Source organism: Danio rerio, chromosome 6 (genome assembly GCF_052040795.2).
Source record: "Danio rerio strain M-AB ecotype USA chromosome 6, GRCz13ab, whole genome shotgun sequence".
NCBI classification, from domain to species: Eukaryota; Metazoa; Chordata; class Actinopteri; order Cypriniformes; family Danionidae; genus Danio; species Danio rerio.
Genome location: NC_141026.1, coordinates 10,413,067 through 10,439,960, shown reverse-complemented (window position 1 = coordinate 10,439,960; position 26,894 = coordinate 10,413,067). Strand labels below are relative to the sequence as shown.

General features: G+C 36.3%; 1 protein-coding gene across 1 annotated transcript; it reads left to right on the top strand.

Annotated features, from left to right (window-relative positions):
* Window positions 1-1,638: 1,638 nt before the first annotated feature.
* Window positions 1,639-26,072, top strand: map3k2 (mitogen-activated protein kinase kinase kinase 2). The gene is made up of 17 exons (XM_087256781.1): window positions 1,639-2,136; window positions 3,016-3,088; window positions 3,638-3,753; window positions 7,968-8,008; window positions 9,315-9,414; window positions 9,972-10,085; window positions 10,201-10,297; window positions 14,074-14,204; window positions 14,299-14,378; window positions 18,689-18,756; window positions 18,855-18,947; window positions 19,047-19,265; window positions 21,547-21,695; window positions 21,786-21,917; window positions 22,824-22,953; window positions 23,485-23,662; window positions 24,209-26,072. Exons 2-17 carry the CDS (start codon window positions 3,085-3,087, stop codon window positions 24,426-24,428), a joined length of 1,872 nt encoding a protein of 623 aa, XP_087112907.1. The 5' UTR covers window positions 1,639-2,136; window positions 3,016-3,084; the 3' UTR covers window positions 24,429-26,072.
* The last annotated feature ends 822 nt before the right edge of the window (window positions 26,073-26,894 follow it).

The following is a 26,894-nucleotide window of genomic DNA, read 5'->3' as shown; positions in this document are numbered from 1 at the left end:
GGTCTGAGTATTTCAGAAACTGTTATCTATTGGGAATTTCATGCACAACCATCTCTGGGGTTTACAGATAATGGTCCAAAAAAGAGAAAATATCCAGTGAGCTGCAGCTCTGCTGGTATTGTTGCTGAAAATGTCCTTCCCTTTATGACCACAGTGTACCCATCTTTTAGTAGCTACCAGGATGGTGGGGACAAAATTTGGCATCCACACCATGGAAGCAATGATCGATTCTGCTTTGTATCAACGATTGAGGCTAATGGTTGTGGTGTAATGGTGTGGGAGATATTTACTTGGCACACTTTGGCCTAATTAAACCAAATGTGCCATGTCATAAAGAATTAATCATCTCAGACTCGTTTCTTGAACATAACAATGAGTTCACTGTACTCAGATGACCTCCACAGTCACCAGATCTTAATCCAATAGAGCGCCTTTGGGATGAGGTGGAATGGGAAATTCGTATCATGGGTGTGCAGCCCAAAAAATCTGCAGCATCTGTGTGATGCTATCATGTCAATTTGGACAAAAATTTCTGAGGATTATTTCCAGTACCTTGTTGAATCTCTGCCATGAAGGATGAAGGCAGTTCTGAAGGCAAAATGGTGGTCCAACCCAGTACTAGTAAGGTGTACCTAATAAAGTGACCGGTGAGTGTATGTTCTCTTGCGTCAGCTAGTCAGGGTGTGCGTTTACTACAGTATCATGTATTGCCAGTAGTGTCATCAGCGCAACAGGCCAAACATGAGTCAAAAACTATGGCCTCATTTTGCCCGTAGTAAACATGCACCCTGATCAAACATGGAAGACATCAAAGAAGAAATTTATTTTGTAATTAATTAAGGAGCACAAATTAAAGCTTGGGGTCATGTTGGCGCAGTGGCTAGCACAACCGCCTCACAGCAAGAAGGTCGCTGGTTCACAGTGTATGTGTGTGTATGGATGTGATCCCCGTGATAGGCTGCAGATGGAAGGGCATCCGCTATGTAAAACATATGCTGGATAAGATGGTGGTCCATCCCGCTGTGGCAACCCATGATTAATAAAGGGACTAAGCTGAAATGAAAATGAATGAATAATTCTGATCTTTGAAAATCTTTTTGGAGCTTTGTATGATCACAGTTGAAACACAGAAGTCACAAGGTTTTTGGTTCGTTTTCTGGATTTTAAACATCTCTGGAGCATGGTAAAATGTCAGTGAACTTCATGAGGCAGGGTAATTAAGGGTACTGGAATTTACAATTTTGGGTGAACTAACCCTTTAATCATCTTTATGCAATCCACAACTTTCTCCACCAGATGGCAGAATGTTTTGATGAACTAGGAGAAAATAATATATCTATATATACTCTGACAGACCTAAGTCATTCATGAATGTGCCGTTTGTATTTAACGGTATAGACTGATTTATCTCAATTAAAAAATATTCATAAAACCAGTGAAAACCCTGTGCATAGCGGATGTGCATTCACGCACGCAGCAAACATGTGCCTGTAAATCAAATGGGAGTTTTTCGGAGAGCATTCAATATTCTGATTGGTCGAAAACAATCTAACCGCGTTCTCTGATTGGTTAGAATTTGACACTGCCGCGTCTCTGACCATCCGAGGCCTTATTACGATGTGTCCGTCGGCAGATGGCGCTGTCGAGACATGTGAGTTTGAGTGAAAAGACAGCGGTGCTGTTCTAAAGTAGTGTGTGTGTGTCTGCGTTTGCAGTGTTTTAAGTGTACTTAATACCTAACACCTTTTGCTAAATGTGCCGTTTCGTCTTCTTGGATTAATTTTCTGACCAGACCTTCACAGATTGTGCACTGTTATAGTCGTACATCGCGAATCTTCTCTCAGTCTAATTGACAACAGTTGATCTTCGTCAGGTCGAGCGCGTTTAACCTAATGTAAACAAACCTCCGTCCGCGGCCGAAGATTAGCTTTATTCATCCTCACATTACCCTGGATTTACCGTCAGCAGCTTTCGCTTACCTGCAAAGTGAGCTGTGGTCAGCGGGAGATGGTTTGGCCGTGCAGGCAGGCCTTGGACTGAAGTTAAAGCCGTTTATTTGAGTCTTGTCAGAGTGTCAGATTCCTCTCGAGGCCTCACATCTTTGGATGAGGAAGTGAACGGATCGAGCTCACCCAGGTGATCAAATGATGTTTATTTTTATGCGATTAACAGGATGACTGAATTACGAAGACAGTTAAATCAGACATATCTGTTTGTGTCTTTCTGATAGCTGTTTGAGCTGTTCGTTAGCATGTTTGCGCAATGCTAACTGTGGCCCAACTGTTAAAAGAGCTAAACGGCTAACAGTGTGTTATAAATGTGTCAGTGCAGTAGTTTTATTTAACAATATTTAGAGGCACATATTATATTTTTATAAATACATTAATGCCATTGTGATTTATGTTATATATAATCATGCAATCGCATTTGGTTGCTTCTTTGACATGCAGTAGTTTTGACAGGTATGTGTGCTAACCAGTTAGCTTGAGTATTAGCTTTCTAAGGAAACTTCAAGTTACATTTTATTTAGTTGTTCATCAAATTGCATATCATATTGAGAGTTTTTAATGTGCTGTGCACAGATTATGACACGTGGTCATAAATGGTAAAAAGTGACTTGACATATGACATTCTCTGATAAGCTATTTATCAGTTATTATATGTTGACTTGTGTTTTGCTGTCAGGATTTTGAAATTTAAAGTTAGATACACATGTTTAAACACCTCAGAGTTAAACAAGATATTGTCGTATTAAACATTTAAGAGCTTGATAATGAAGGACAATAAATGTGGCTTTTAATAAGAGATTATTTCATTCTAATGTCATGATTTTGTATAATTTATAAAGCATTTTCCCTTGTGTCATTATTAATCTGTGTTGTTTTGTTGCATTGTAAAGCTATAATTGTGCAATTTAGACCTAGTGATTTTGGTCAATTCGATCACTACAAATACGTCATCTTAATAAATAATTAGATTATTTTATAATCAAAGTGTTATTATTTTTTTGTATAGGAGAAAGGATCCCATTTCATGGGAGAATCCTCTTTCCTTTACTCCTGGGTGAATCAGTGATCAGTCAAAATGGGTAAGTGCACAAATGTTTTTTTAAGTGTTTGTATTGAGGATAGGCATGGGCCGGCACAGGATTCTGACGGTATGATAACCTTGGATAAAAATGTCACGGTTTTACGGTAATGCAGTCTTGTGATAACTGCTATAAAATATGTTCTTTTTAAATGTCTGGCTAAAAAAACAAAAACTCTTTCCCCCTTTGAACACAATAGATTTTATTTTGAGAAACACTTAAAATATTTTGGAGCAGTAAACATGTCAGGCTAAATAATTCAAATGAATCTCTGACTTCTGCTGTCTTCTACTGTTTCAAAAACACAATGATATTTTTACAATTTAAAATGGCATCTTTGAATATCTTTTCTGCTGGAGATATAGTTGTCATAAAAAAAATGTAAATAAAAAATCTTAAACACACCTTAGGAACGGTATAGCAGAAGATTTTGATGGTTTTAAAACCTTGACTTTTCCAAACCGTGGTATACCTTGAAAACGGTTATCGTCCCATGCCTAATTGAGGATTAATAAATATAATGTGAATACATAATAAAATATATTGCAGATGAGCAGGAGGCCCTGAATTCCATCATGCAAGACCTGGCGGTGTTGCATCGATCCAGTCGACCATCTGTTCTGTCTGACCTGGCCAAACCCAAGGCCTCCTCTCCCAAGAACCAGGTCTGTATCGCCTCTTTTCTAATTCACATCAGCAACAGCTACAGTGCTCAGCATATATGAGTACACCCCTCACAAATCTCTCATTTAGATTCATGTTTTCAATTGGAAGCTTCACAATATTATATTCTTGCATATAGATTGATTAGTGAGTAGTAAAGCCATGTCTGGAGCTAATCTAGCAAAATAACTTACAACAACGGTTTAAAATTTGTATAATGATTTGATTATTATAAATTAGGGTAGTATTGTGTTGTCTTTATATTTCTGAAGATGTTCGGGGGCCTAAATATTATTTTATTAAATATAAATTTGTTTAATTAATATGTTTTGTTCAAATGCATCAAAATATATGACCCATATTTACTGAGAAATGGATAAAAATGTTCATTTTCACAATGAGGTGTCCTCAATTATGTTTAGCTCCATATTTGAGGTATTTTGTTTCTGATAAATGAGTTGGAGCTAATCGTCCCTAAGACAGATGTTGAACCTATTAAATTAGTTTTATTTCTTTCCAAATTTCATTAAATTTATTAGTTTTTTAAGGTTATTACTAGGGCTGTGCGATTTGGGGAATATCTAATTATAATGTTTTTTTTTTTGACAGATATTGTGATTTGATTTACGATTTAATTTAAGCTGATTTTAATTTAATTTAAACTTCAGCTCAACAGTCTGTAAGCCATAGCAACAATTCTGTGACAGCTTTTAAAAATGACCTGTTTTTGTTAGGTGCCTGTGACTTTGAAACCAAAATATTCCCATGTTACAAACGTTGTTTTTCTTTGATATTAATTCGTCTATTAGTGCTTCTGAAGCAGCAGTTGCCAATACCCCACTTGTTAGCACTTTCTTGTTTGATTCCTTTTTTCATCGTAGGCGTAGTTCAGTTGCGCAACTCTGACTGAGCAGAACGAAAGTGTGCTCACTCAATTGGCTAGCTATAAAGCCCCCGTCAGATCCCACGGTTTCAGCACAATTTGCTTGATGCAGGGTGTTGTGGGAAGTCGTAAAAATAACAACGTTATTGTGACACAAGATTCAATCATTTCTTCTTGTGTAATGTTGCATAGTTCACAACAACCAATAGCATGTCTGCGATGCCTCACAAAAAGTGTAGCATGTTTAATTTTCTGAAGCGTAGCGAACTGGTTTTGAAGTACTTCACCTCAGATGGTTTTCGTTATTTTTGTTTACATGTATACATATATATTTTATATTGCAGCCTCTTGTGATTAACTCATTGCATTGTTTCAAATGCGATTCGATTTTGATTAATTTCACAGCCCTAGTTAATACTATTAATTTAATTTCTAATAATTCTTCCTCCGTCCACTTGTCTGTTCCCTCTGCTCATCTATCGTCTATGGGCTGCAGAGCATTCAGCCGCTCTGCTCCCCGTCTTTGGAACTCTCTACCACCTGCCATCAGAAACATTGACTCCCTCACATGATTCAAATCAAGACTAAAAACCAACTTATTTAAGACGGATTTTAATATATAATTAATTCATGTTATCTGAACTATTGCTGTGTATATTTTTTTTATTAGTTCTCGTGTTGTTTTATTGCTCTTGTTTTATTGTATGGTGTCCTTGAGTTGCCAGAAAGGCGCTTTTTAAATAAAATGTATTATTATTATTATTATTATTAATAATTTAAGTTAAAGCAAACATTTTACTACATTGCATCCATTTGATACTGAAAACCTCGCTGAAGTGTCTCACATGCAAGCTTGAGTAAATGCACATAAATGAAATGTCACCATTGATTTACACAGACAAGCAGAACATTCAGACTTCATATTGCAATATATTTAACTGTTTTATGCGAAAATTGTTTAGTGGTTTAATTTTGACAAACTTTAGTCCACGTCACGAGTGTAAAACATTTTAACGGTTTGCATTATGCATCTAATTTAATTTTTACTACTTAATTATGTAATTCCGTCCAGTTTTTTTGCATCGCGGAAATCATAGGGCCATTTAAAAGGAGCCCAGACTGTTATCTCATTGTATGTAACTCAGCATGATGGATGGTCATTATAAATCAGTACTACAGCTTATCTGTCACTTCTTACCCAAATGCAAACAGATTGAAATGCAAACAGATGAATAATGGTGATGTTGCAGGTTAGTGCACACAGACTAAGTACATAATAGTGCAGAGGGTGATGAAGTCAAAACAACGCTTTTTAAATTCATGCCCTTCTAATATTAATGTATGTTTATGTATGTTTCTTCTAATATTAATGCCATTACAAGGAACTTTTCAGTAAAGTCAAAGCTTGTGTTGAACAGTCAAAAAAAGTTTAATGTAAAAAACATTTATATGTAAAATAAGGTTCTTGGACTAAGTTGGACAGTTTTAGGTCTTGTGTTGTTTCAGTATTTTAATTCACTCCATATAGCATGTGTACAAATTTTGCACAAAAAAAAACAGTCATCAAAATCATTACAACATATCTTAGTTTTTATTTTTAAAGCTTTAGTTGGTAAATTACCACAGTATATATCTAGTTTGTTGGAGTACTGTTCAAATACTTACAATAACAGATCAGCAGATATACTCTTACTTAAAATGCCATTTTTTCACTCAGAGTTAGGTCGATCTGAATTCTTCAAGTATGTTTCATATGTATGGAATGAGCTTCAAGATATACTACATCCGTACCTTCTATCGTATATTTAAATATTTAAAAAAAAATGTCAGTTCAGAACAGTGCACGTATTAACAATTGATTATGGTTTAAACTATTTTTGTTTATGCTTATGTGTCTTAAATAAATTAAATAAATAAATCATTTGTTATAAAAACATACAGGAAAAATACACTGTAAATAATGAATGTATTAATTGTAGTGGACAGTTTTTAACTGATTCATGGAAATTACTAACATTAATGCTCTTTTATACCGAAGTTAAGAAAATGAAGGGTTATTAAAACATCTATGTTAAAAGTCTTGACAGGAAGAAGTATTGTAAAACAAGTCTAAAAATCAATTGAATATTTTTAATATTCACGTTATTGCTTTAAGGTGCAGTATGTAAGTTTGACACCCAGTGGTTGAACTAGGTGTTGCACGCCTGGTTTAAAACACATGCAAGCGCTGGTTGCCAGTTTGACGACAACAACTGGAGCGAGCCTGAAGGCTGATTTAAGTCGTGTTCTAAATAAAAGCAACAGCATATGATGGAAGGAATATTTTCCAAGCTAAGATATGATTTATTTTGTCCTAACCAACACCTGAAATTCATATTTTATAAAACAAACTGACAATGGTCCCCTCAGGTACACCTCATGTGCATTATTTAGTGTTAAATGCTAATAATGTGAGTTTGACTGCCAATTTAAATGACATTTATTGCCATACTACTGAAAGCAGAAGCAGATAGTTTAACGTTACATCAGATGTTGAAAATGAAACAAACCGTTTGTAATTGAACTTTAGATATGTGACTCACTGTCAGTGATTCAGCATGTACATATAATAATGCTAAAGAGGTTTAATATGTATTATTTCTATTATAAACCTTACCATTTTGTTGGAGTGCTGTAAGTGCACTTTGTTTATGCCTCTGAATGTCTGTATTTAAATTTATGTCGCGTTTTGTCTGGTGTTTCAGCCAAATTACTTAACATTGCGTATCTCGTCATGTAGCATGTTGTTAGGACACAGGGTTACAATGTAACCTGCTCATCTAGTGTTTATGTTTGTAATAATTATATTATTGGGTAATTAATAACCAACTCATGTGGAACTCTGAATCCACGTCTCATTTCAGAGTTTGCTACAGTCCACCGGAGGTCGCATTTCAGTCACGTACACATGCTTTAAGAGCCTTTCTGACTGAATGAATCAAATGCGATGTTTTTCACAAAGGCGATCTGGGATGCCGAAATATAATTGGCTAAACTGGCAGTGGGTGGGTTAAAAGACCAAAACAAAGACAGATGATCCGGCACGTAATGCACATCTTCAAAGCAGAATATCTGACTTCAGCATTGTTTTTCAGATAAACAAGAATGTTCACTTGGCATGTTTCTTGAATATCTGTAAATATATTATGGTATTTTTATGCTTTAGAAGAGTCAAAACTTACCTCATAATTTTTACCAGGTACTGAATATTCATTATGTTTCCCGAAACTATGTGAGACTTTTATGAATGATGGTGTGCGTTGGGATGTGTAACATTCGTCTGCTTGTTCACAGAATGATGTGAGGGTGAAGTTTGAGTACAGAGGAGAGAAGAGGTAATGACCACAAGCCCTGCTTCTGCTCTACATCACTTCCTATTTTTACGCACTTCTCTCTTGTGGTTTCTCTTAATTAAAACTGTTCGACGTGCCTTGTAGTCACGGTGTAATTTTTATCCCAGGCAATGAGGAACATTTTACATAAAATATTTTTGTCTAAGACAATTCTTTTATTAAAAGTCAAAGTTAATTGTTGTTTGGGTGGCCATGCTTGTTTATATCTGTTTGGGTTTATATTAGAATCTAATGATAACAACCACTTAAATATGCTTTAGATAAAAGACCCCTAATATTTTAAGTCAGGATATGAATTAATAATATTCTTTATAGGTTCTTATTATTTAAAGAGCAGGTCATTGGTATTAAATTGGACCTTTTAATGAAACAATCTAATTTTTAAGGGGTTTAAACACATTTGTATGGCAACAGTGTTTGAATATAACCAGTTTCTAATGGTATAAATTTATCAATTGTATTTTTTGAAACACTTTGATTGGCATTCTCCCTTTGTACATGTCATCAGAGGGGGAAACCCCACCCATCTGAGATGATCTCTCCCTTATTAGCATAGGAGGTTAGTCCTATGTCAATCTGCCACTATGCTAACACACAGACATTTTTAGCTCTGCCCTCTTTTAAAAAGAATTCAAAGTGGCAGTCTTTTGAGATAAAATTTTATATTCTTGACTCTCAAAAATAACGATACAAAATCTGTCACTGGGGCGGTACCTTTTCAACAGGCACTTTTTTTTTTCTTAACAGATCCGTAAAGGTACATATTAATGCATAGAAAGCATACCACACAGTACCTTAAAGGTGCTAAAGTGAACCTTAAATGTACAAAAGTGTACCCTAAATGTACTAATGTCCACCTGTATGGTACAAAAGTGTACATTTTGAAAAGGTACGAGAGAACGTAAGTTTTAAATAAGAATCATTTTGCTATGATTTTAAATCGGTTCGCTTGAGTCAATTCAGAGCTTAATGTCTATAAACTCCTCCATTCTCTGCTCTGATTAGTCAGTTGGCCATATGACTTTTTGTTGGCTTTAAAATATCATTATTTATCAACTTTGCAGACATTTTACACTGCAAGACAGTTATGTTATATCTGACCTGCTCTTTAATAATTTTTGTGATCACATTATTGCTGTAGCATAGTAATCTTCAGTACAAGGCTAGTTATGTAATTGTAATGATTAGATTTTTAGTTTGTAAGAGAAATAATTTGCAGGAATTTGTGCTGTATTCTAAGGACATGGAATTATGATGTTGTCAATTAAAAATTGGAACTTTTCTTTAGGATCCTGCAGTTTCCTCGGCCTGTCAGTCTAGAAGATCTGAGCGCTAAAGCTAAAGTCGCTTTTGGACAGAGCATGGACCTGCATTACACCAATAATGAGGTACAATGACACATTCATTCATGGGAATTTTGAAATATTTACTTGATTGTTTTTGTATATATAGTTGAATTCAAAATTATTATCCCTCCTGTGAATATTTCCCAAACAGAGCAAGAATTTTTCACAGTATTACTAATAAACTGCTTTCTTTTGGAGAAAGTGTTGTTTGTTTTATTTTAGCTAGAATAAAAATTGTTTTTATTTAAATAGCGATTTTTCGATTGTTTAAAGAACAAACCATCGTTATACAATGCTACAATGCTAATTACCCTAAATTAACCTAATTAACCTAGTTAAGCCTTTAAATGGCACTTTAAGCTGATTATTAGTGTCTTGAAAAAAAATCTTGTAAAATATTATGTACTGTCATCATGGCAAAGTTATTAGAAATGTCAGCATTTATTAGAAGTTAGTTATTAAATCTGTTATGTTTAGAAATGTGTAGAATCCTCTTTCCGTTAAACAGAAATTGGGGAAAAATACACAGGGAGGCTAATAATTTAGTAGGGTTACTGTATGTGTCATAATCTTGTTTTTTCTCTCTCTCTATTCTGTAGCTTGTGATTCCATTGAGTACTCAGGATGATCTGGATAAAGCTGTGGAGCTGCTGGATCGCTCGGTGCATATGAAGAGCCTAAAAATCTTGCTGGTGCTCCCCTCATGGAGTCAGGTCAGTGAGTGTTAATAATCCATGATCAGGTAGAAAGCGCTAGTCAGACTTGCGCCCTTATGTAAATGCTAAATGTCTTAGATGTTATACAGATGTTTGATTCTTGCACTTTCAGAACTGTGTCTCCAGTAAGGACCTGTTGCCAACTCATGACATCTTGGACAACACAGACTTCAGTGCTCCAGATAAAAAGAGCATGCTGGCACACATAGGTGGGTTGCATTTAGAGTCGAGATACAATAGAAATTGGGGATATTTACTTAAAGGTCTCGTTAAATTAATATAGCATTTTTAGATGTTAGTTTTAAGGATGTCTATAAGCTATCGGGCTCCAAAACATTGGCCAAATTTGTTTAATGTGATCATCTAAAGCTTGATTTTGTCACTTCTGCCTGAATGGATCTATAATTTTTTTTTAACTTCACTTCATACTTTAGTTGCTCATAAAATCTTGACCAATCATATGTTCTCTAGTATCTGAAATGTCCTTTATGACGCTTCTCATTTACTTTTCATGTTATGCACTTAAGCCTAACTTCTCTCGCTGTCAAAGCGGTCATAAAATATAATTCTATTGGCTGTTTCTTTATGTTTTGTTCCATTCAATTCAATTCAACTGTTTATTGTCATGTGCACAGTAAGGAAACACGTCTCCCTGTACAATGAGATTCTTACTTTGCCGTCCACAGTGAAGTCATACACACAACATACACATCATACACAACATACACAAAAATACACATATATACACATATATACACAGAAGTGACTGAAGTATGATTATAAAATGTAAGTATGTAAATGTCTATGAAAGTAAACAATATATAAACCTGATTTGAGTAATGAAACAGATGTAAACAATGTACAGTGTTTTTTTATTTATTTATTTTTTTAATTGTGCTCATTATGCAAAAAGTGCCTAGTGCAATTGGCTTATGTGCAAAAAAATAAAATAGTGCAAAATGGGATGTTTAAGATTACATCAAATTATGAATATAAATTCACTATTCAAAGCACTTGATGGAACCTTTAATGCATGGGAATAGCTTAATGGGGTATATACTGAGCTAGTGTTTTTCCTATACTGATAAACTTCCGGTGACCTGTTATTGTGAACTTTTTTCCATTTTATACAGTTCCTTTTACAGTATCGATGTTGTAATGTCATTAAAATACATTCAGTTAAATAAACTTAGGCATTCTTTTATTTGCTCAAGCGTAAAACGAGACTAAAAGCCGTTTACTCGCAAGCGCCTGTCAGAATAGGCTGGCTAGTGCAGAAGCTCCATTGAATATACTGGGGTAAAATAAATGTTCATATTTTAAAGACATGGCGGGGAAACATGTAATTTAATGCAGTGCTTCTTGTACAATCTGAGAGCCACTTTATATCGGATATCACTCAGCCAGTGGAGATCGCTGATTTAAAAAAAAAAACAGACCTTAAACGTGCAGATCTTTGCATTGGCATACAGTTCGCCGGAAGTGCTTAACCTAGGTTACTGGCAAATTAAAATTCCTATTAGCATGCTTCAGCATATACCTTATTGTAACTGATGTTGTCAAGTTTCACATATATATATATATATATATATATTTGTTTGTGTGTGTGTGTGCGTGTTTTGGTATTTGGTATTTTAAATAAAAAACATTGGATGGAAATGCCTAAATTTGCATAAGATCTTAAATATGTCAGTGCACACAATTTCTTTGTAAATTTCTAAAATAACTGGACTAAACTGTAGACCAACTTTATTGAACAATATTGCAAATTTCGTTTTAAAACCAGAAAGGATAGAAATTGGATCTCAAGGGGATATCTGTCAAAACAAGCCTACATGGCTTCTCGGTGATTCACTAACCCTGAAAAGTGCTAGTCACATGGTCAGAAACACTTGCGCGAATCAAAAATGTCAAAGCAAATTTGCTGTTTGAAGTAATGCTGTTATTACTTCAAACAACAACAGTTGCCATTATCAGTTACTTTTCATATATTAGTATATGTCTTAAAGTTTTAGCGATCTTATAAACTGACATAAAACAAGATTTTAATTTTCTTGTTCCAATTAGGTTCTTTTCTGGAGTTTCAAATATTAATAAATTCAATAATTAATAATAGTAAACAAATTAATTGAAGGAACAAATATGTTGTGTTAAAACAGACTACTGTTTTGCTAGAACAAACTCACAAATTTCAAAAGCATTAATTAATCATTTAATATTATTATTATTAATATTAATATTAATAATAATGAATCATTTCTGTAAACAATTATATACAAACACAGAATTTTTCATTGTATTGCACACCAATAGCGGTCATAATAATGGCCTATTTCCAATTATTTCTTTTTTCTTTTTCTTCATAAGCACTGTGATTCTTGAATTCTTGCTGTTAACACTTCAAAAAAATATTTAAAATACAATATTCAAAGGCTTTTGGCTTTATCCCTCTTATAAACTCAGATATATGAATTTGGACCACAGTTAAATTACAGTATGACCTTGGTGTCTGTCAAAAAAAAAACTCGGCTGGGGATTTTGACATGTATGGTGAGAGAATAGCACTCACATTCTGCATTCAGATTAGCTCGAGAATCCCCTTGAGAAGCAATTACTGTCCAAGTAGTGCTTTTAGTTATTTTCAGTTGCCTGAGTCAAAGCCTGTCATCAAAATGATTTGCTTAAATTACCTATCAGAACTGTCTCACAGGATTGTCTTTTCACATAACATGACAGATAATGACTGTGTTTGTTATTGCGTGTCATCTGCACACTCTGAGGTGCAAGATATTTATTGTGTAGAGAAAAAAAGAGCCTGGCTGCAGTAATTTTTCTATTTTTATTGCTTATAATGTGTGCTTTTCTGAAAAAATGTAGATTTTTATTTTTATTTATTTAAGTTATTTTTTTGTTGTTCTTTTGAGCATTGTAGGAAACATACAAGTTATTAATGCGATATTTACAAGACAAAATGGGACGAAGGAAACGAGATGAAGGAAACGAGACGGCGAAGGAAACGAGCCTCTTCATTTCACCTCTTTCGTTTGTTTTTTTGTTCGTTCATTTCATTCGTCTGGTTTCGTTCATCCGTTTCATTTGTTTTGTGGTTTGTTTGTGTCATCCGTCTGGTTTCATTCGTCTGGTTTCGTTTGTCTCGTTCCATTCGTCTCAACTCGTTTTGTTCATCTTGTTCGTATCATTAATTTTATTCGTCTCATTTCGTTTGTCTTGTTTTGTTCGTCTCAACTCATTTGTCTTGTCTCTTTTCGATTGTCGTTTCGTCCCGTTCTTCTCTTCTTGTTCTGTTTGTCTCGTTTCGTTCGTTTTGCTTTATTCGCCTCATTTCGTTCGCCTTGTTTTGTTGGCCCCCGTTTCGTTCATCTCGTCTTTTTAGTGTAAGTTAACTCCACAACTTTAGTTCAAATCTTTTTATATCTTTTATCCAAATATGGTATTCCTCTCAAAAGGCTTAACATTTTCTTTTTCAACAATGCCCTTCCTACTACTTTTGGTCCATTTTGTTTTAATTATTAAAGTACATTTGTTTTTGTTTTTTGTTGCCTCAAACTAGAATCACAAAATAAATTATGAATATACAAAGTTGAAGTCAGAATTATTAGCTCTCTTGAATTATTAGCCCCCTTTATATATTTTATATCATTTCTATTTACTGAAAAGACATTTTCAACACATTTCTGAACATAATAGTTTTAGTAACTCTTTATCGTAAGCCGTTAAATGACACTAAGCTGAATACTAGTATCTTAATAAAATATCTAGCAAAATATTTTTTACTGTTATCATGACAAAGATAAAAGAATCAGTTATTACAAATATAATATATATATATATTTATTATTATTATTATTATTATTATTATTATTATTATTATTATTTATATTAATATTATTATTATTATTTTTTTTTTATTTTTTTATTTTTACAGTTTTCTGACTTTTCTCAATCTCTTCTTCTTCTTCTCCAGGTTCTCAGTCAACAGATCGCAGCTCCCCTCCTCCAGGTTATATTCCTGATGCTCTGCAGCAGGTGGCCAGAAACGGCTCTTTCACCAGCATCAACAGTGAGGGCGAGTTCATCCCAGAGAGCATGGACCAGGTAATTAGTCTGACAACACTTTGGTTTTAGCTGATGTGAGTGAATTGAACAACAGCATAATCAGATTTATCTTTTCATGTTTTACCTTTTCAAGATGCTGGACCCTTTGTCAATGAGCAGTCCTGAGAATTCAGCATCAGGCAGCTGTCCTTCATTGGACAGTCCACTTGACAGGTTAATAACTAACCAACAAATATAGTACATGCAGCCTATTTTCTATAGGATTGCAGGTTAACAGTGTCTGTTTATAATAACTTATATTTGATTGTAACTTTAACTTAATTTCATTGTAATACAATAATGTGCATCTTTTGTAAAGCTGCTTTGAAACAGTCAGGGCCGCTGCTGGCCAAAAGGGGGCCCTATGCGAAATTTTACTGTGGTGCCCCCACAGAGGAACAAAAACACACAAACATATGTATTTAAACAGGTATTTATTTATTTATATACATAAATATACATTTAAGCACTCAAAATTATACTTAAAACAGTCATATATTTACATTACAAAATAATTGTTTGCATTAAAATAAACATTGACATGTCTTCTGCAGAAACATTCATAATTTCAAACATTTACAAAAGGTAAGAAATAAAACCCTCTCTGTACCTGTAGAGATGGACGGTCCTTAGTACTGCAGCCTCTGTCTGTACCAGTGCAGCTGCTGGTGCCTCTGGAGCAGTGCTGGGGCCTCATGTACGAAGATTTGCGTTGAAATCATACTAAAACATTGCGTACGCACAAAGCTGTAAATGCGCGTACGCAGTAAAAACATCTGATGTATAAAACACTGCGTACGCCGAATTACACACGCATTCTCTTAGTAAATCCGAATGAACGTGAAACTAAACGCAACATGCACGAGCGCAAAACCCCTCCCTGCCTCCTCCCCCGTATATGCTAATATGCTAATGATTCTACTTTGACAAAACCCAACGAAAAAGCAATGGCAAGCTAAAAGAGAAACTTTTTGAACAGAATGTGATTTGGAGGTGCTGCTTTCGGTGGTAGACCAGAGAAAAATTTTGTTCATTGTGTTATAATCCTCCGGAATTAATAACAAAAGAAAAAAAAATAGAGAGGGAGAGTTTAGCTAATCACAGTTGGGTCTAAACATCACACCGAGTGGATTGGAAAAGAATTAGTGCGATGTAGAGGTGTAAAATTTTATAGTATCTTTAACAGCATGAGTGGCGTAGCTCGTAAAACGCATGGCAACATGTTTTGACATGTTCGCGCATGACCTTGGTTCGAATCCAGCGTCTGATGAACTTATTCTTTTTTTCCTCCCACTACATGTCAGAAATTGCTTACTCTTCATCACGAGGAAGACAAGTTGGAATCATTAATAAGTCTGTGCATCATATTTTATTTGCACATTTATTGAATGGAAATGTTTTTGATTCACGTATGCAAATTCATCTTCAGATGGCGCCTTTATAGCAATGTGTTTGCAGTAGATCGCTTCGATTACATTGGGAAAACCGGCGATCACTGAAAGTTGCGCTTTAATCTTTGACTAGTCAACCGCATGGTATAGAAACCTTATATACCTGCTAGACATGCGCATGTAAACGTCTCACACAGCTACCATTGCACAGCTCGAAGACACTTTGTAGTGTGCAATTTAACATAATTACCTCTAGGAGTCACCAATGGAAATAAAACAAACACACACAAGAAATGCGCGTACACCAGGCATGAAGTTGGCGTGGACCAGCGCACATTCCCACGTTCATTTCTTCGTTAGTAAATCCAAACGTGAGCGTGAAACCTTGCGTACGCAAAGTTTTTGTGCGTATGCAGCGTTAATACATGAGGCCCCTGGTCATTCCGCCTCATCTTCTTTTCTGAGAAATTTCAGCATTGACCTCCATGTACAATACAGAAGAAACTAGTCATTTAAAGAAAAACTCTTGACTAGGCCCACACGGAATCTGCGCGTGCAGAATTCCGCAGATTTTCCGCCGATTTCCGGCAGAATTCAGCAGATTTCTGCTAATTTTTAGAACATCCCTAATTCTGTTTATTTACTTGAGTAAATGTGTAAATCTGAATTTATTCAGTTTTTATTCCTTAATTTATTACTTTTTATTTCATATATTAAGGTTTTAGTTATGATACTCCGCTAAATACTCCCAAAATAATTCAGCAGAAATCCGCAGATTTTTACCAAAATTCTCCGCAGAAATAGCAAAAAATGTCCGCAGATTCTGTCTGGCCCTACTCATGACATACTATTAAAACTATGGGCGAGTCAAGCACTCTTCATAATATGTAATAATGTGTAAACTACAACCAAAATGTGAATTTAACTTGCACTAAAATCTATGGTGACTAAGATTGGCCCCTGCTGTCAGTATAAATGAAAGACATTTGTGGTTTTCAAGAATTAATGAGTGTATTTTTAAACAAAAACTTTGTTAACATTCAGAAAAAAAATCATCATTAATGAATTCATGCTATGAAAATGATTTATGACCTGAGGCTTACAGTAATTTGACTCATTTTATATTAATGATCTTTCAAAAATCACTGAATGTTATTAGTCAGTTTTGTTATTTCATATTGTAATGTACAAAAATGAACAAACGGCTTAAAACACACCAATCCACTGATATAAGGACTAAATAGGCTTTACTGTCATTGCAGTACATTGTGATACAAGCAATAACAACAGCACCAATAAGAAATGTATAGAAATAGACGAAGCAATAAACAAAGATAACAGCAAAGAATTATATAAAATATAATTATATAACATAATATAATAACTATATACCAATAAATAATACATACAGTGAAATAACTGTGCAGTGCATGTATATGTACAGTACCTGGTGTGCGAACAGAATTGTAAAGTATTGCACAAGTAAATTAATAAAAATAATTGAGTTTGTGTAAATATCAGCAACATGTGGAAGAGGAGCAAACGCGAGAATTCATAGAACATGTCCTGTCAAAGTTATAAAGCACAATGCTCAGCAGCAAAGCAAGAAACTAAATGTAAACAACAGCACATAAGGCAGATTTTGTGCAGTTGTGGTGAAATTTAAACGTTAGCCTCACTAATTTACTTACCAATTTACAACCAAAAATATGTTTTCTAGATTCATGGAAGTTACCTGAAAGTGATGCACTTGATTCATCTTGTACTTGTTTCCTCTTCTCGGCTCCAGACTGCTGTTGTAGAGCTGAAGCTTGCATCAATTATATGCTGCTAGCAGCCGCAAAGATAAGTGGACCGGACCAGACCGGGCCGTGCGTATGCGGCTATGCTAGTAACGTTGCACGGAAATAAAATACGTCACATGTTTGTTTTTGCGTCCGTCATAAAATGATTTTTTAAAAATGTATTAAACAACATTTTATCAATATATATTTAATTTACACTGAGTTTATGTTAATATTAGTACATAAATATCAATATATATTTTTTTGAGCAGCCGAGATGGTGCCCCCCTCCGGAGTTGAGGCCCTACGCAGCCTGCGTACTCTGCATATAGGGAGCGGCGGTACTGGAAACAGTAATTATTGTAAATAGTGTTATACAAATAAACTTCAATTAAATGAAACAATTAAACTGTTGTAAATCTGTGCCCATAGGTGCATTACTACTTTATTTATTTATGTTTAGTCTATTAACTTTTAATTGTTGCTCCTTTTTTACTATTTAAAGGTTTCGGGAAGAACGTTTTGTTCAACATGTATATGTGATTTAAAGGGATAATTTGCCCCAAAATAAAAATTCTGCCATCATTTACTCTCCCTTCACTTGTTTTAAAGCAGTTGAGTTTAAAGAAACACCAAAGAAGACATTTTGATGAATGTTGAGAACTTGCAACTGCTTACATTCATAGTAAGAAAAACAAATACTCTAGAAGTCAACGGTTACAGGTTTCCAACATTCTTCAAAATAACTTCTTTTTTGTTCAACAGGAAAACAAGACCATGGCTGCTTTTTTCCATTGTTCTTCAGTATATCTTTTGTATTAATCAGAAGAAAGAAACGGAAAACGCATTTGGATCAAATAAAGGATGATTAATTGATGGCGAATTTTTCATTTTTATTTTTTTAAATGTGTAAAAATTGGTTGAAACGCAGATTACAAAACATTTTCAATTTAAATCAATACTCTTTTTAAGTTCTTCATTAAAGTACCCTGAGAAAATGTATGAAAAGTTTAATAAAGCACAGTTGTTTTAAAATAATAAGAAACAAAGAGAAGAGATTATCACAAATTATAATTCTAAATGCATTGATAAAGACATTTATTTGAATATATTTGAAATTGTTTCTGTTTTTACAGCTTAATTCACCTGTAAAACTATTGTAAACTCGACAAACACTGATTTCTTGCTAAGATCTTACTTAAAATAAAGTAAAATCAATTAAAATATTTTGAACAGTTGTATACAGTTCACATGTGTGGTTTTAAATTACAATTGCCAAATGAATTTTTACTGATTTTCATTTTAACAGTGATACCTATCCCAAATCCCGAATGCCTCGAGCCCTGAGCTACCCTGATAACCATCAAGAGTTCCCCGGTAGGTACTTACCTTCCTTTCCGCTTCTATGTGACATGAAAAGTCAAAATTAGTTTCCAATTATCAATCTATCATAATTCTATTCTCTGTTATTTCAGAGTATGATATACCAGTGTTCGAAAAAACAGGGAAAGGAGGAACCTATCCTAGACGATATCACATACCATTTGGTCTGCAGGACTACAGCGACGGTGAGGATACACTGAACTATGATGATCCAAAAAGCAATATCATGCATCCTGTACCACCATGATCTTTCCCTTAATTTGATATCTTCTCTCTCCACTCAGGACGGAAGACTTTTCCCAGGGCCCGGCGGACACAAGCTCATGGTTTTCGTTCTCCGGTGAGTTTCAGTCCTACTGAGCAGCAGAGCCCCAGCACTAGTAGTGGAAGCAGCATCTTCACTCCTGAGCTTGAGGAACCGGGACGCAGACGCCGCGGCAGTGACATCGAGCCCAGCTCCAACCCTACTCTATCAGTCATGGACATCAGCCCTCCCAGCCGCTGTGAGTGACTCAAGTGTTAAAAATGGGCACTGAAAAATTTCTATTTCCTCATTGTTTACTCTCTCTTAAAGGTTTTTTATTCTGTTATTTATCGAACTTGTTCTTCAAGTATGAGCAGATGCCGCAATTGGATTCTTTTAGGCTTGAGACGTCAGGTCGCATTCACTTCCATTGGTTTTTAGATGTTAAAAACAGCTTGTTACGCTTCTTAATGCTAACGATTATATTATTCTACTTTTTATGTATGGTCCTGAACACACTTGTTTGTAGAGCAAGTAGCTTGACCTTTTTCTGCCGTTTATTATTCCAATTAATTTCTCCCATAGGAAACTGAATCGGAATATCTAAAACACGCAAAAACGAACGAGCCATATTGGAGAATAAGCTCGATAGAAGATATTTTGAAAAATACTGGTTGCTGAAACTCATTAATTTCTTTAGTTGATAAAACAGTTTCTATGGAAGTCAATTGTTTCATCCCAATTTGCGAATTTTGTGAAGAAAAAGTACATACTTTTGAGTAGGGCACATATAAATACACTTACCGGACACTTTATTATGTACACCTTATTAGTACAGGGTTGCACCCCTTTTTGCCTTCAGAACTGCCTTTATCCTTTGTGGCAGCATTGTCGGCTGCACATACATGATGTGAATCTACTGTTCCACCACATTCCAAACGTGCTCTATTGGATTGAGATCTGGTGACTGTGGAGGCCATTTGAGTACAGTGAACACATTGTCATGTTCAAAAAACCAGTCTGAGAGGATCGTGCTTTAAGACATGACGCGTCATCCTGCTGGAAGTAGCCACCAGAAGATGGGTACACTGTAGTCATTAAGGGATGGACATGGTCAGTAACAATACTCGGGTAGGCTGTGGCGTTAACAATGCTCAATTGGTACTAATGGGCCCAAACTGTGCCAAGAAAATTTCTCCCACGCCTTTACACCACCACCCCCACCAGCCTGAACCTTTGATACAAGGCAGGATGGATTCATACTGTCATGGTGGTGACGCCAAATTCTAATCCTACCATATGAATGACGCAGCAGAAATCGAGGCTCATCAGACCAGGCAAAGTTTTTCCAATCTTCTGTTGTCCAATTTTGGTGAGTCTGTGTGACCTGTAGCCTCAGTTTCCTGTTCTTAGCTGACAGGAGTGGGACCCTGTGTGGTCTTTGCTGTTGTAGCCCATCCGCCTCAAGGTTTCATGTGTTGTGCGTTCAGAGATGGTCTTCTGTATACCTCGGTTGTAACGAGTGGTTATTTGTGTTACTTTTGCCTTTTTATCGGCTCGAACCAGTCTGGCCATTCTCCTCTGACCTCTGGCATCAACAAGGCTTTTGCGCTCAAAGAACTGCCGCTCAATGGATGTTTTGTCTTTTTCTTACCATTTTCTGAATCCTAGACATGGTTGTGCATGAAAATCCCAGTAGATCAGCAGTTTCTGAAATACTCAGACAAGCCCGTCTGGCACCAACAACCATGCCACGCTCACTCACTTAAATACCCTTTCTTCCCCATTCTGATGCTCAGTTTGAACTGCAGCAGATCGTATTGACCATATCTACATGTCTGAATGCTGCCAGGTGATTGGCTGGTTAGACATTTGAGTTAACGAGCAGTTGGGCTGGTGTACCTAATAAAGTGGCCGGTGGGTGTATATGTATGCATATTTTCTGTACTACACTTTTCCTTTGTGAGCCTTAAATAAGACGTTCTTCAAAGACATCTAAATGAATCTCCAAATTTTGAACTGTAGCCTAAATGTGCAACAAGTAATATCTTTCCATCTGTATGAAATGTTTTAAGCTATTTTCATTATTTATGAACTCATTTTCATAGGCCTATTCATAAGTTATCTATCTAGATCTTGTCATTTAAATTAATTAGTCAAGAAGTGAATAGAGAAATGCTAACTTTTGAATTGTTGGCAACACTTTACAATACCGGACATGTAGGTCAACCATGAATGATGAACAATACATTTATTAAAGGATTTAATAATGTTTGTTAACTTTGGTTAACAAAAATACAGTCATTAAACTCACAGTGCATTAATCAACCTTTACAAGCACAGTGTTGGATGTTAATAATGCATTAATAAATGTTAAAATATGATTAATAAATTCTGTATAAGCATGGTTCATTGTTTTTTTTTCATGTTTTTAAATATCTAAACTAACATTAGCTGCATGTCCTGTATTGTGAAGTGTTATCACATTGTTCATTGTGTCATTTTTCTCATTTTTTTGTTTTGTTTATGTGTGTGTGTAGCCCCTCGTGCTCCAACAAACTGGCGTCTTGGGAAGCTTTTGGGACAAGGAGCGTTCGGGCGAGTGTTTTTATGCTACGATGCAGACACTGGCAGAGAACTGGCTGTTAAGCAGGTGCAGTTTGACCCAGATAGCCCAGAAACCAGCAAGGTGAGCAGCATTTTTCAGCCTTTTTTTAACGGTTGATATGGTGCTTAATGAGCCTTTGCGTTAGCTGTGTTTTTTTAAATGTGTGTTCAGGAGGTGAGTGCTCTGGAGTGTGAGATTCAGCTGCTGAAAAATCTCTTTCACGAGCGCATTGTTCAGTACTACGGGTGCTTGCGGGACACACATGAAAAAACACTTTCCATCTTTATGGAGTACATGCCTGGGGTGAGTATTTTACCTCTCAGACTTGGATGCACATGTTCATGTATGCCGGCTGTTTCCTTGCGTATTTGCAGCATGGATGCACTGATATACTGTTGCATGACTAATAGACTAGCTTACGGACAGTTTAGTAAACTAAACTTTAATTGAGTTACTGTCCTTATGGATTCAGCAAGTTAATTTCTTACAGTTCCCACTGTCATGAAATTTCCGCAATTGGTTGTTTTCAATTACATGGTTCTGGAGAGCAGGAAGTAAAGTCTGTATTTTTGCGATTTATACCATATTTCAAAGGAGATCTGAATAGAAAATTACCACATATGTTGGGCATAATCCTTATTTCATGAACAGTGTTTCCTCTAGGATTTTTTCCAGCTGTGGCGGCGGACTCTGTTAGCCATTTTACACAGATCTACCACTACATGTGGCGTTATTTGATTGACAAATGTCTTGGGCGCAGTATTACGTCGAGATCGCATTAATGTAATAGCCTACGAGCATGTCAGTCTCTGCTTGAGCGCCAATTTCCTCTGTTCGTGCACAAAACTTCTTGCGCGCCCTCAAATATACACTGCTCAAGTGCAGATTTTCTTGTGCGCCCTCAAATAAAAGCGGCTGAAGTGTTATTTAGTGCGTTTATGTACCGAGTATGTCTCCAGCATTTATTAGATTTGCTTGGAATATTTATGAATGTCTTAAATAATCAAAATAAATCATTGACTTCTGTTGTCTTCATTTATTTAAAAAACACACAAAAAACATTTTTAAAAAACTTACATATACATTCGGAACGATATAACAGAAAACTTTAGTGATTTTAAAACCTTCACTTTCCCAAACCGCGGTAAACCTTGAGTCCGGTTATCGTCCCAAGCCTAATTTGAAATGTTGTTTTTATTTTCCTAAAAGGGCTCCATTAAAGACCAGCTGAAGTCGTACGGTGCTCTGACGGAGAATGTCACACGTAAATACACACGGCAGATACTAGAAGGTGTTTGCTACCTGCACAGTAACATGATCGTCCACAGGGACATCAAAGGTGAGGCAACTTTAGTCCTGTACTAACTAAATAGTGTTTTTTTTTTATATTGATGTATACTTCTATTTATATTTACATGATTTCAGTCATATTGGAGGAAAATCACTAAATCTTTGTATTTTAAATTTGTTGTAAATGTCTAAATCCTCAAATAATGTTAAAAATTGCTGCATGGTTAATGAATCTAACATATTCAGTCAATGCACTTTTTTATTTAAAATATAGTTCGGCAAACATTTTCATCTTCAGTTAAACACAAAACAAGATAATCTGAAAAATGTTCGAAAAAAGCAGCCACAGGCATCTATATGGGAACTAAAATATGGGAGTAAATGGCTGTTTTAACATTCATCAGTATGTCTTCCTTTGTGTTCATCAGAAGAAAGTTGAGCATGAGTAAATGACAGAATGTTTGTTTTTTGGGTTGAACTATGCCTTTAAATAGTTAATCCGAGATATTTACAAATGTATGTTGTTGTTTTTTTACCTCATTAAATGACTTTTTCTCCACCTGTTCTGTTATTTATGTAGGTGCCAATATCCTTCGGGACTCTGCAGGTAACGTGAAACTGGGTGACTTTGGAGCGAGTCGGCGGCTCCAAACCATCTGCCTGTCTGGAACGGGCATCAAGTCAGTGACAGGTACACCCTACTGGATGAGCCCTGAGGTCATCAGTGGAGAGGGTTACGGCAGGAAAGCTGATATCTGGTATGTCTGCATTATAATGCATTTTATTGAAATGATTTTGAACACAAGATTTATTTATGATATCTTTAGGGTCTTGATATATTTTTCTTAGCTACAATATGATTTAAGTACTATTCTGTTATTAAACATCTGGTTAAAGAAAGTTAAATGACAAGTGTACCACATATGAAGTGATAAATATTAGTGATGGGGAGTTTGGCATATTTTACTGACTCTTTCTCTGACCTTTGAGTCTCGTTCATCGAGATCAACAAACCTTTTTTTGAGTTATTAAGTTCAAGTTGCTTCTGAACTCCTCTACAACTAGCTCAAACATTGATCACACTACAAAGAAGTCATAACTAAAATGAAAATACTCATCATTAATTTTTTTTACCCGGCTCTTTTGTCTATGATTTTTCTTCAAATAAGAAGTTAAGTAGTTTGTTCACGTGACACTGACAGTCCCATCCAATGGGAACCCTGTATAACACTAGAACACTAAATAAAAAAGCTTATCTTGTGCATCCCATGTTAAAAACGCTAGAAATTCTCCCCTGATTCCAGGAGCATCGGCTGCACTGTAGTGGAGATGTTGACTCAGCGGCCCCCGTGGGCGGAGTTCGAAGCGATGGCTGCCATTTTTAAAATCGCCACACAGCCAACCAACCCCACCTTGCCACCTCACGTGTCGGACCACTGCCGTGACTTCCTTAAACGGATTTTTGTGGAGACTAAACAGCGTCCCGCTGCTGAGGACCTTTTACGGCACACTTTTGTCCACTAGCCACACCCCCTTCCAACTCTGACCGATTAGAGACTTCCATAAGTGTCTATAGGACCATCCCCTTTTCAGACTCCTCCCGGCAGGCCTTACTGGACCAGAGGGCAAAGCAAAGAGGGCAGTGGCCTAGTTGCACTCCTCCGCTGGGGCAGGAGGGGGATTTGGAGCAGCTTGATTCTGTACGAAAACATTGCACCTTAATTTCACTCAGGGGTAAGTACCCCTAAAGACTAAAGGGTATCGGTACCCCCTCCGAAAGACTAAAGGATGTTGTCTTTTAAAGGCGTCCTTTTATTTGGTTTTTAATGTTTGTGATTGTGGAGAGCCGCTTGCGTTCTGGATGCACTGGGTTAATGCAGGAAGATCAAGGAATGTCAAGCCCCAGAAGAAGACAGGTACGCCAATACGCTGCTAAATGGTTAAAGAAAATAAGTAATTAACAAAACCGAATGGATGTACGGGACTCTGCAGTCCAGCTGTCATGGCTTCTAAAGTTCTCATGTTTTTGCACAGTCCTCCTACGACATGAACTCAAAGATCTTACTGTAGAATATTTACTCGCTATGCTGTACGAACATTTACGTTGAACTCTCGCTCACCTTCCGATTACAACCACATTACCGGAGTGTGTTCGCTCTTTCGATTTGTCAGGATCTTTTACACACTCCCTCTGTTTTTTTTGTTTTTTTTTACCGGGTGCCTTTTTTTTTTTTTAAACAAATGTCTCCTTTCTGTTTTTTTCCTTGTATCTTCCTCCTCCGACCATTTTTCTAGAATTTTATAGATTTGATGCACAGCTACTCATGAATCTTTCGGACTTTGATCTGTACAGGAATTAGTTAGGACAGTTTGGCTCTTCATACTGTTTCTAGATAAGCGTAAGCAGCTCCGCTCTGCCTTTCTCTCCCCTTGGTCCCTCTGCTGGCAAACTGATCTCGGGTCAGACTCACCAGTGCATTCTTTCAACACAGTGCCGTACGCTTCAATCTGATCAGGTAGGCAGGTTGAATACACACTCACTCACTCACCAAAGCGAAACACAAAACAAAAAAACCCGGACCACACAGGCAGGGTTTAGTGCCTGGACATTAGTTCGTCATCATTTTACAGTAAGAATCGCTTCAGATTCCAGTATAAATCTCAAGTATGTGGAGCGTTTGCTAACGGATCGCTCTCGATTATGAAAGTTGACACTGTAAGTGCACTTCTAGTGAACACAACACAACCTGGATCCTAATAGATTTCATACCAAAAGTCATCAGCAGTGTTCTCATCCAAGATTCTCTCATTCTGATGTATTTCCCGATGTTTCAGAATATGCGTTTTCACAACTCAGCACTTGACAGTACTTAATTGTTTGCTTATAAATTGACCTCGCTATCCCACAATGCCTTGGGACTTTTCAAGCACTTGCTTACACACTCGGCTCCACAAAGCTGTTCAAAACACATTCAGAGGATCCCTCACCTACATAGAGCTGTAGTGCCTGCCTTCAGACGTAGGTGAGAATAGGGTTCTTTTGGGTTTACACTTGCTTCTCCCGTAAAGCCTGGTTTATACTCCTGCGTCAAGTGACCGGCGTAACCCACGGCGCATGCAACGCACGTAGCTGTGCATTTATACTTCTGCGCGCTGTCTCTGTTGGTCTGCATTAACACTTCCGAAACGCTAGTTGGCAGTGAGGTGTAAATGTTCCTCTCTGTCGAGTTTTTTCGCTGCTGTTTTGCTTTTCCTGAACAATTCCGGGATGTACAAGTGGCTCAAACTCGCTCATTTTGAGGCAGGAACCGGCGGAAGTGCAACAACTTTAACTATGAGGTAAACACAAAACAAAACTTTCCATCCCGAGCTCCTTCACGGGACGCCACACTTGTAAACAATCGCTCCATCACGCTCGCTCCATCACGCTCGCACCATTTACGCGGCTCTCGGTCCCGCCCAGACTCGTCAGCGCTACCAAGCCGACTAATCACAGAGCTTGCGCTACGCGTTGTTGCGACGTGTAGTTACATTTTTTGAGAGGTGCACGTAACATACGCCGGCGTTTGACGCAGAAGTATAAATCAGCCTTAATCCATTGGGCTTGCTTCTCCTTAATCATTTTGTCACAAACTGCTGTTCTGAATTAGAAGGTTAAGCATTTCCTTCACTCCTAAATATGAGAGAATGGTACTTAAGAGTGAACGTACACGTATGTTGATGTAGTCGTCAAATGAAAACACAAACGTTTAATATATAAGCAAGTGAATTTATATTTCTTGCTTATCGTGTCCTGAGAATATAGATAAGCTTCTTACTTTTGAGTTGTTCACACGAGATACGTTGTTGTGTTTTGACTAAGCTATTGTTAACAGTTTTGTTTTATAAACATGTCTAAATGACTTTGCATGTTTGTTTTTTTGCTGCACCTCCTACATAGGGTTGTCACGATACTGGAATTCGAGACTAATAGGTACTGATATTTTAAAA

Bases quoted from the DNA above. Each gene is read 5' to 3' on its own strand.
- map3k2 (XM_087256781.1), top strand. The intron at 3,754-7,967 runs GTCTGTATCGCC...GCTTGTTCACAG, and splicing joins CCTCCTCTCCCAAGAACCAG to AATGATGTGAGGGTGAAGTT. The intron at 14,379-18,688 runs GTTAATAACTAA...TCATTTTAACAG, and splicing joins TTGGACAGTCCACTTGACAG to TGATACCTATCCCAAATCCC.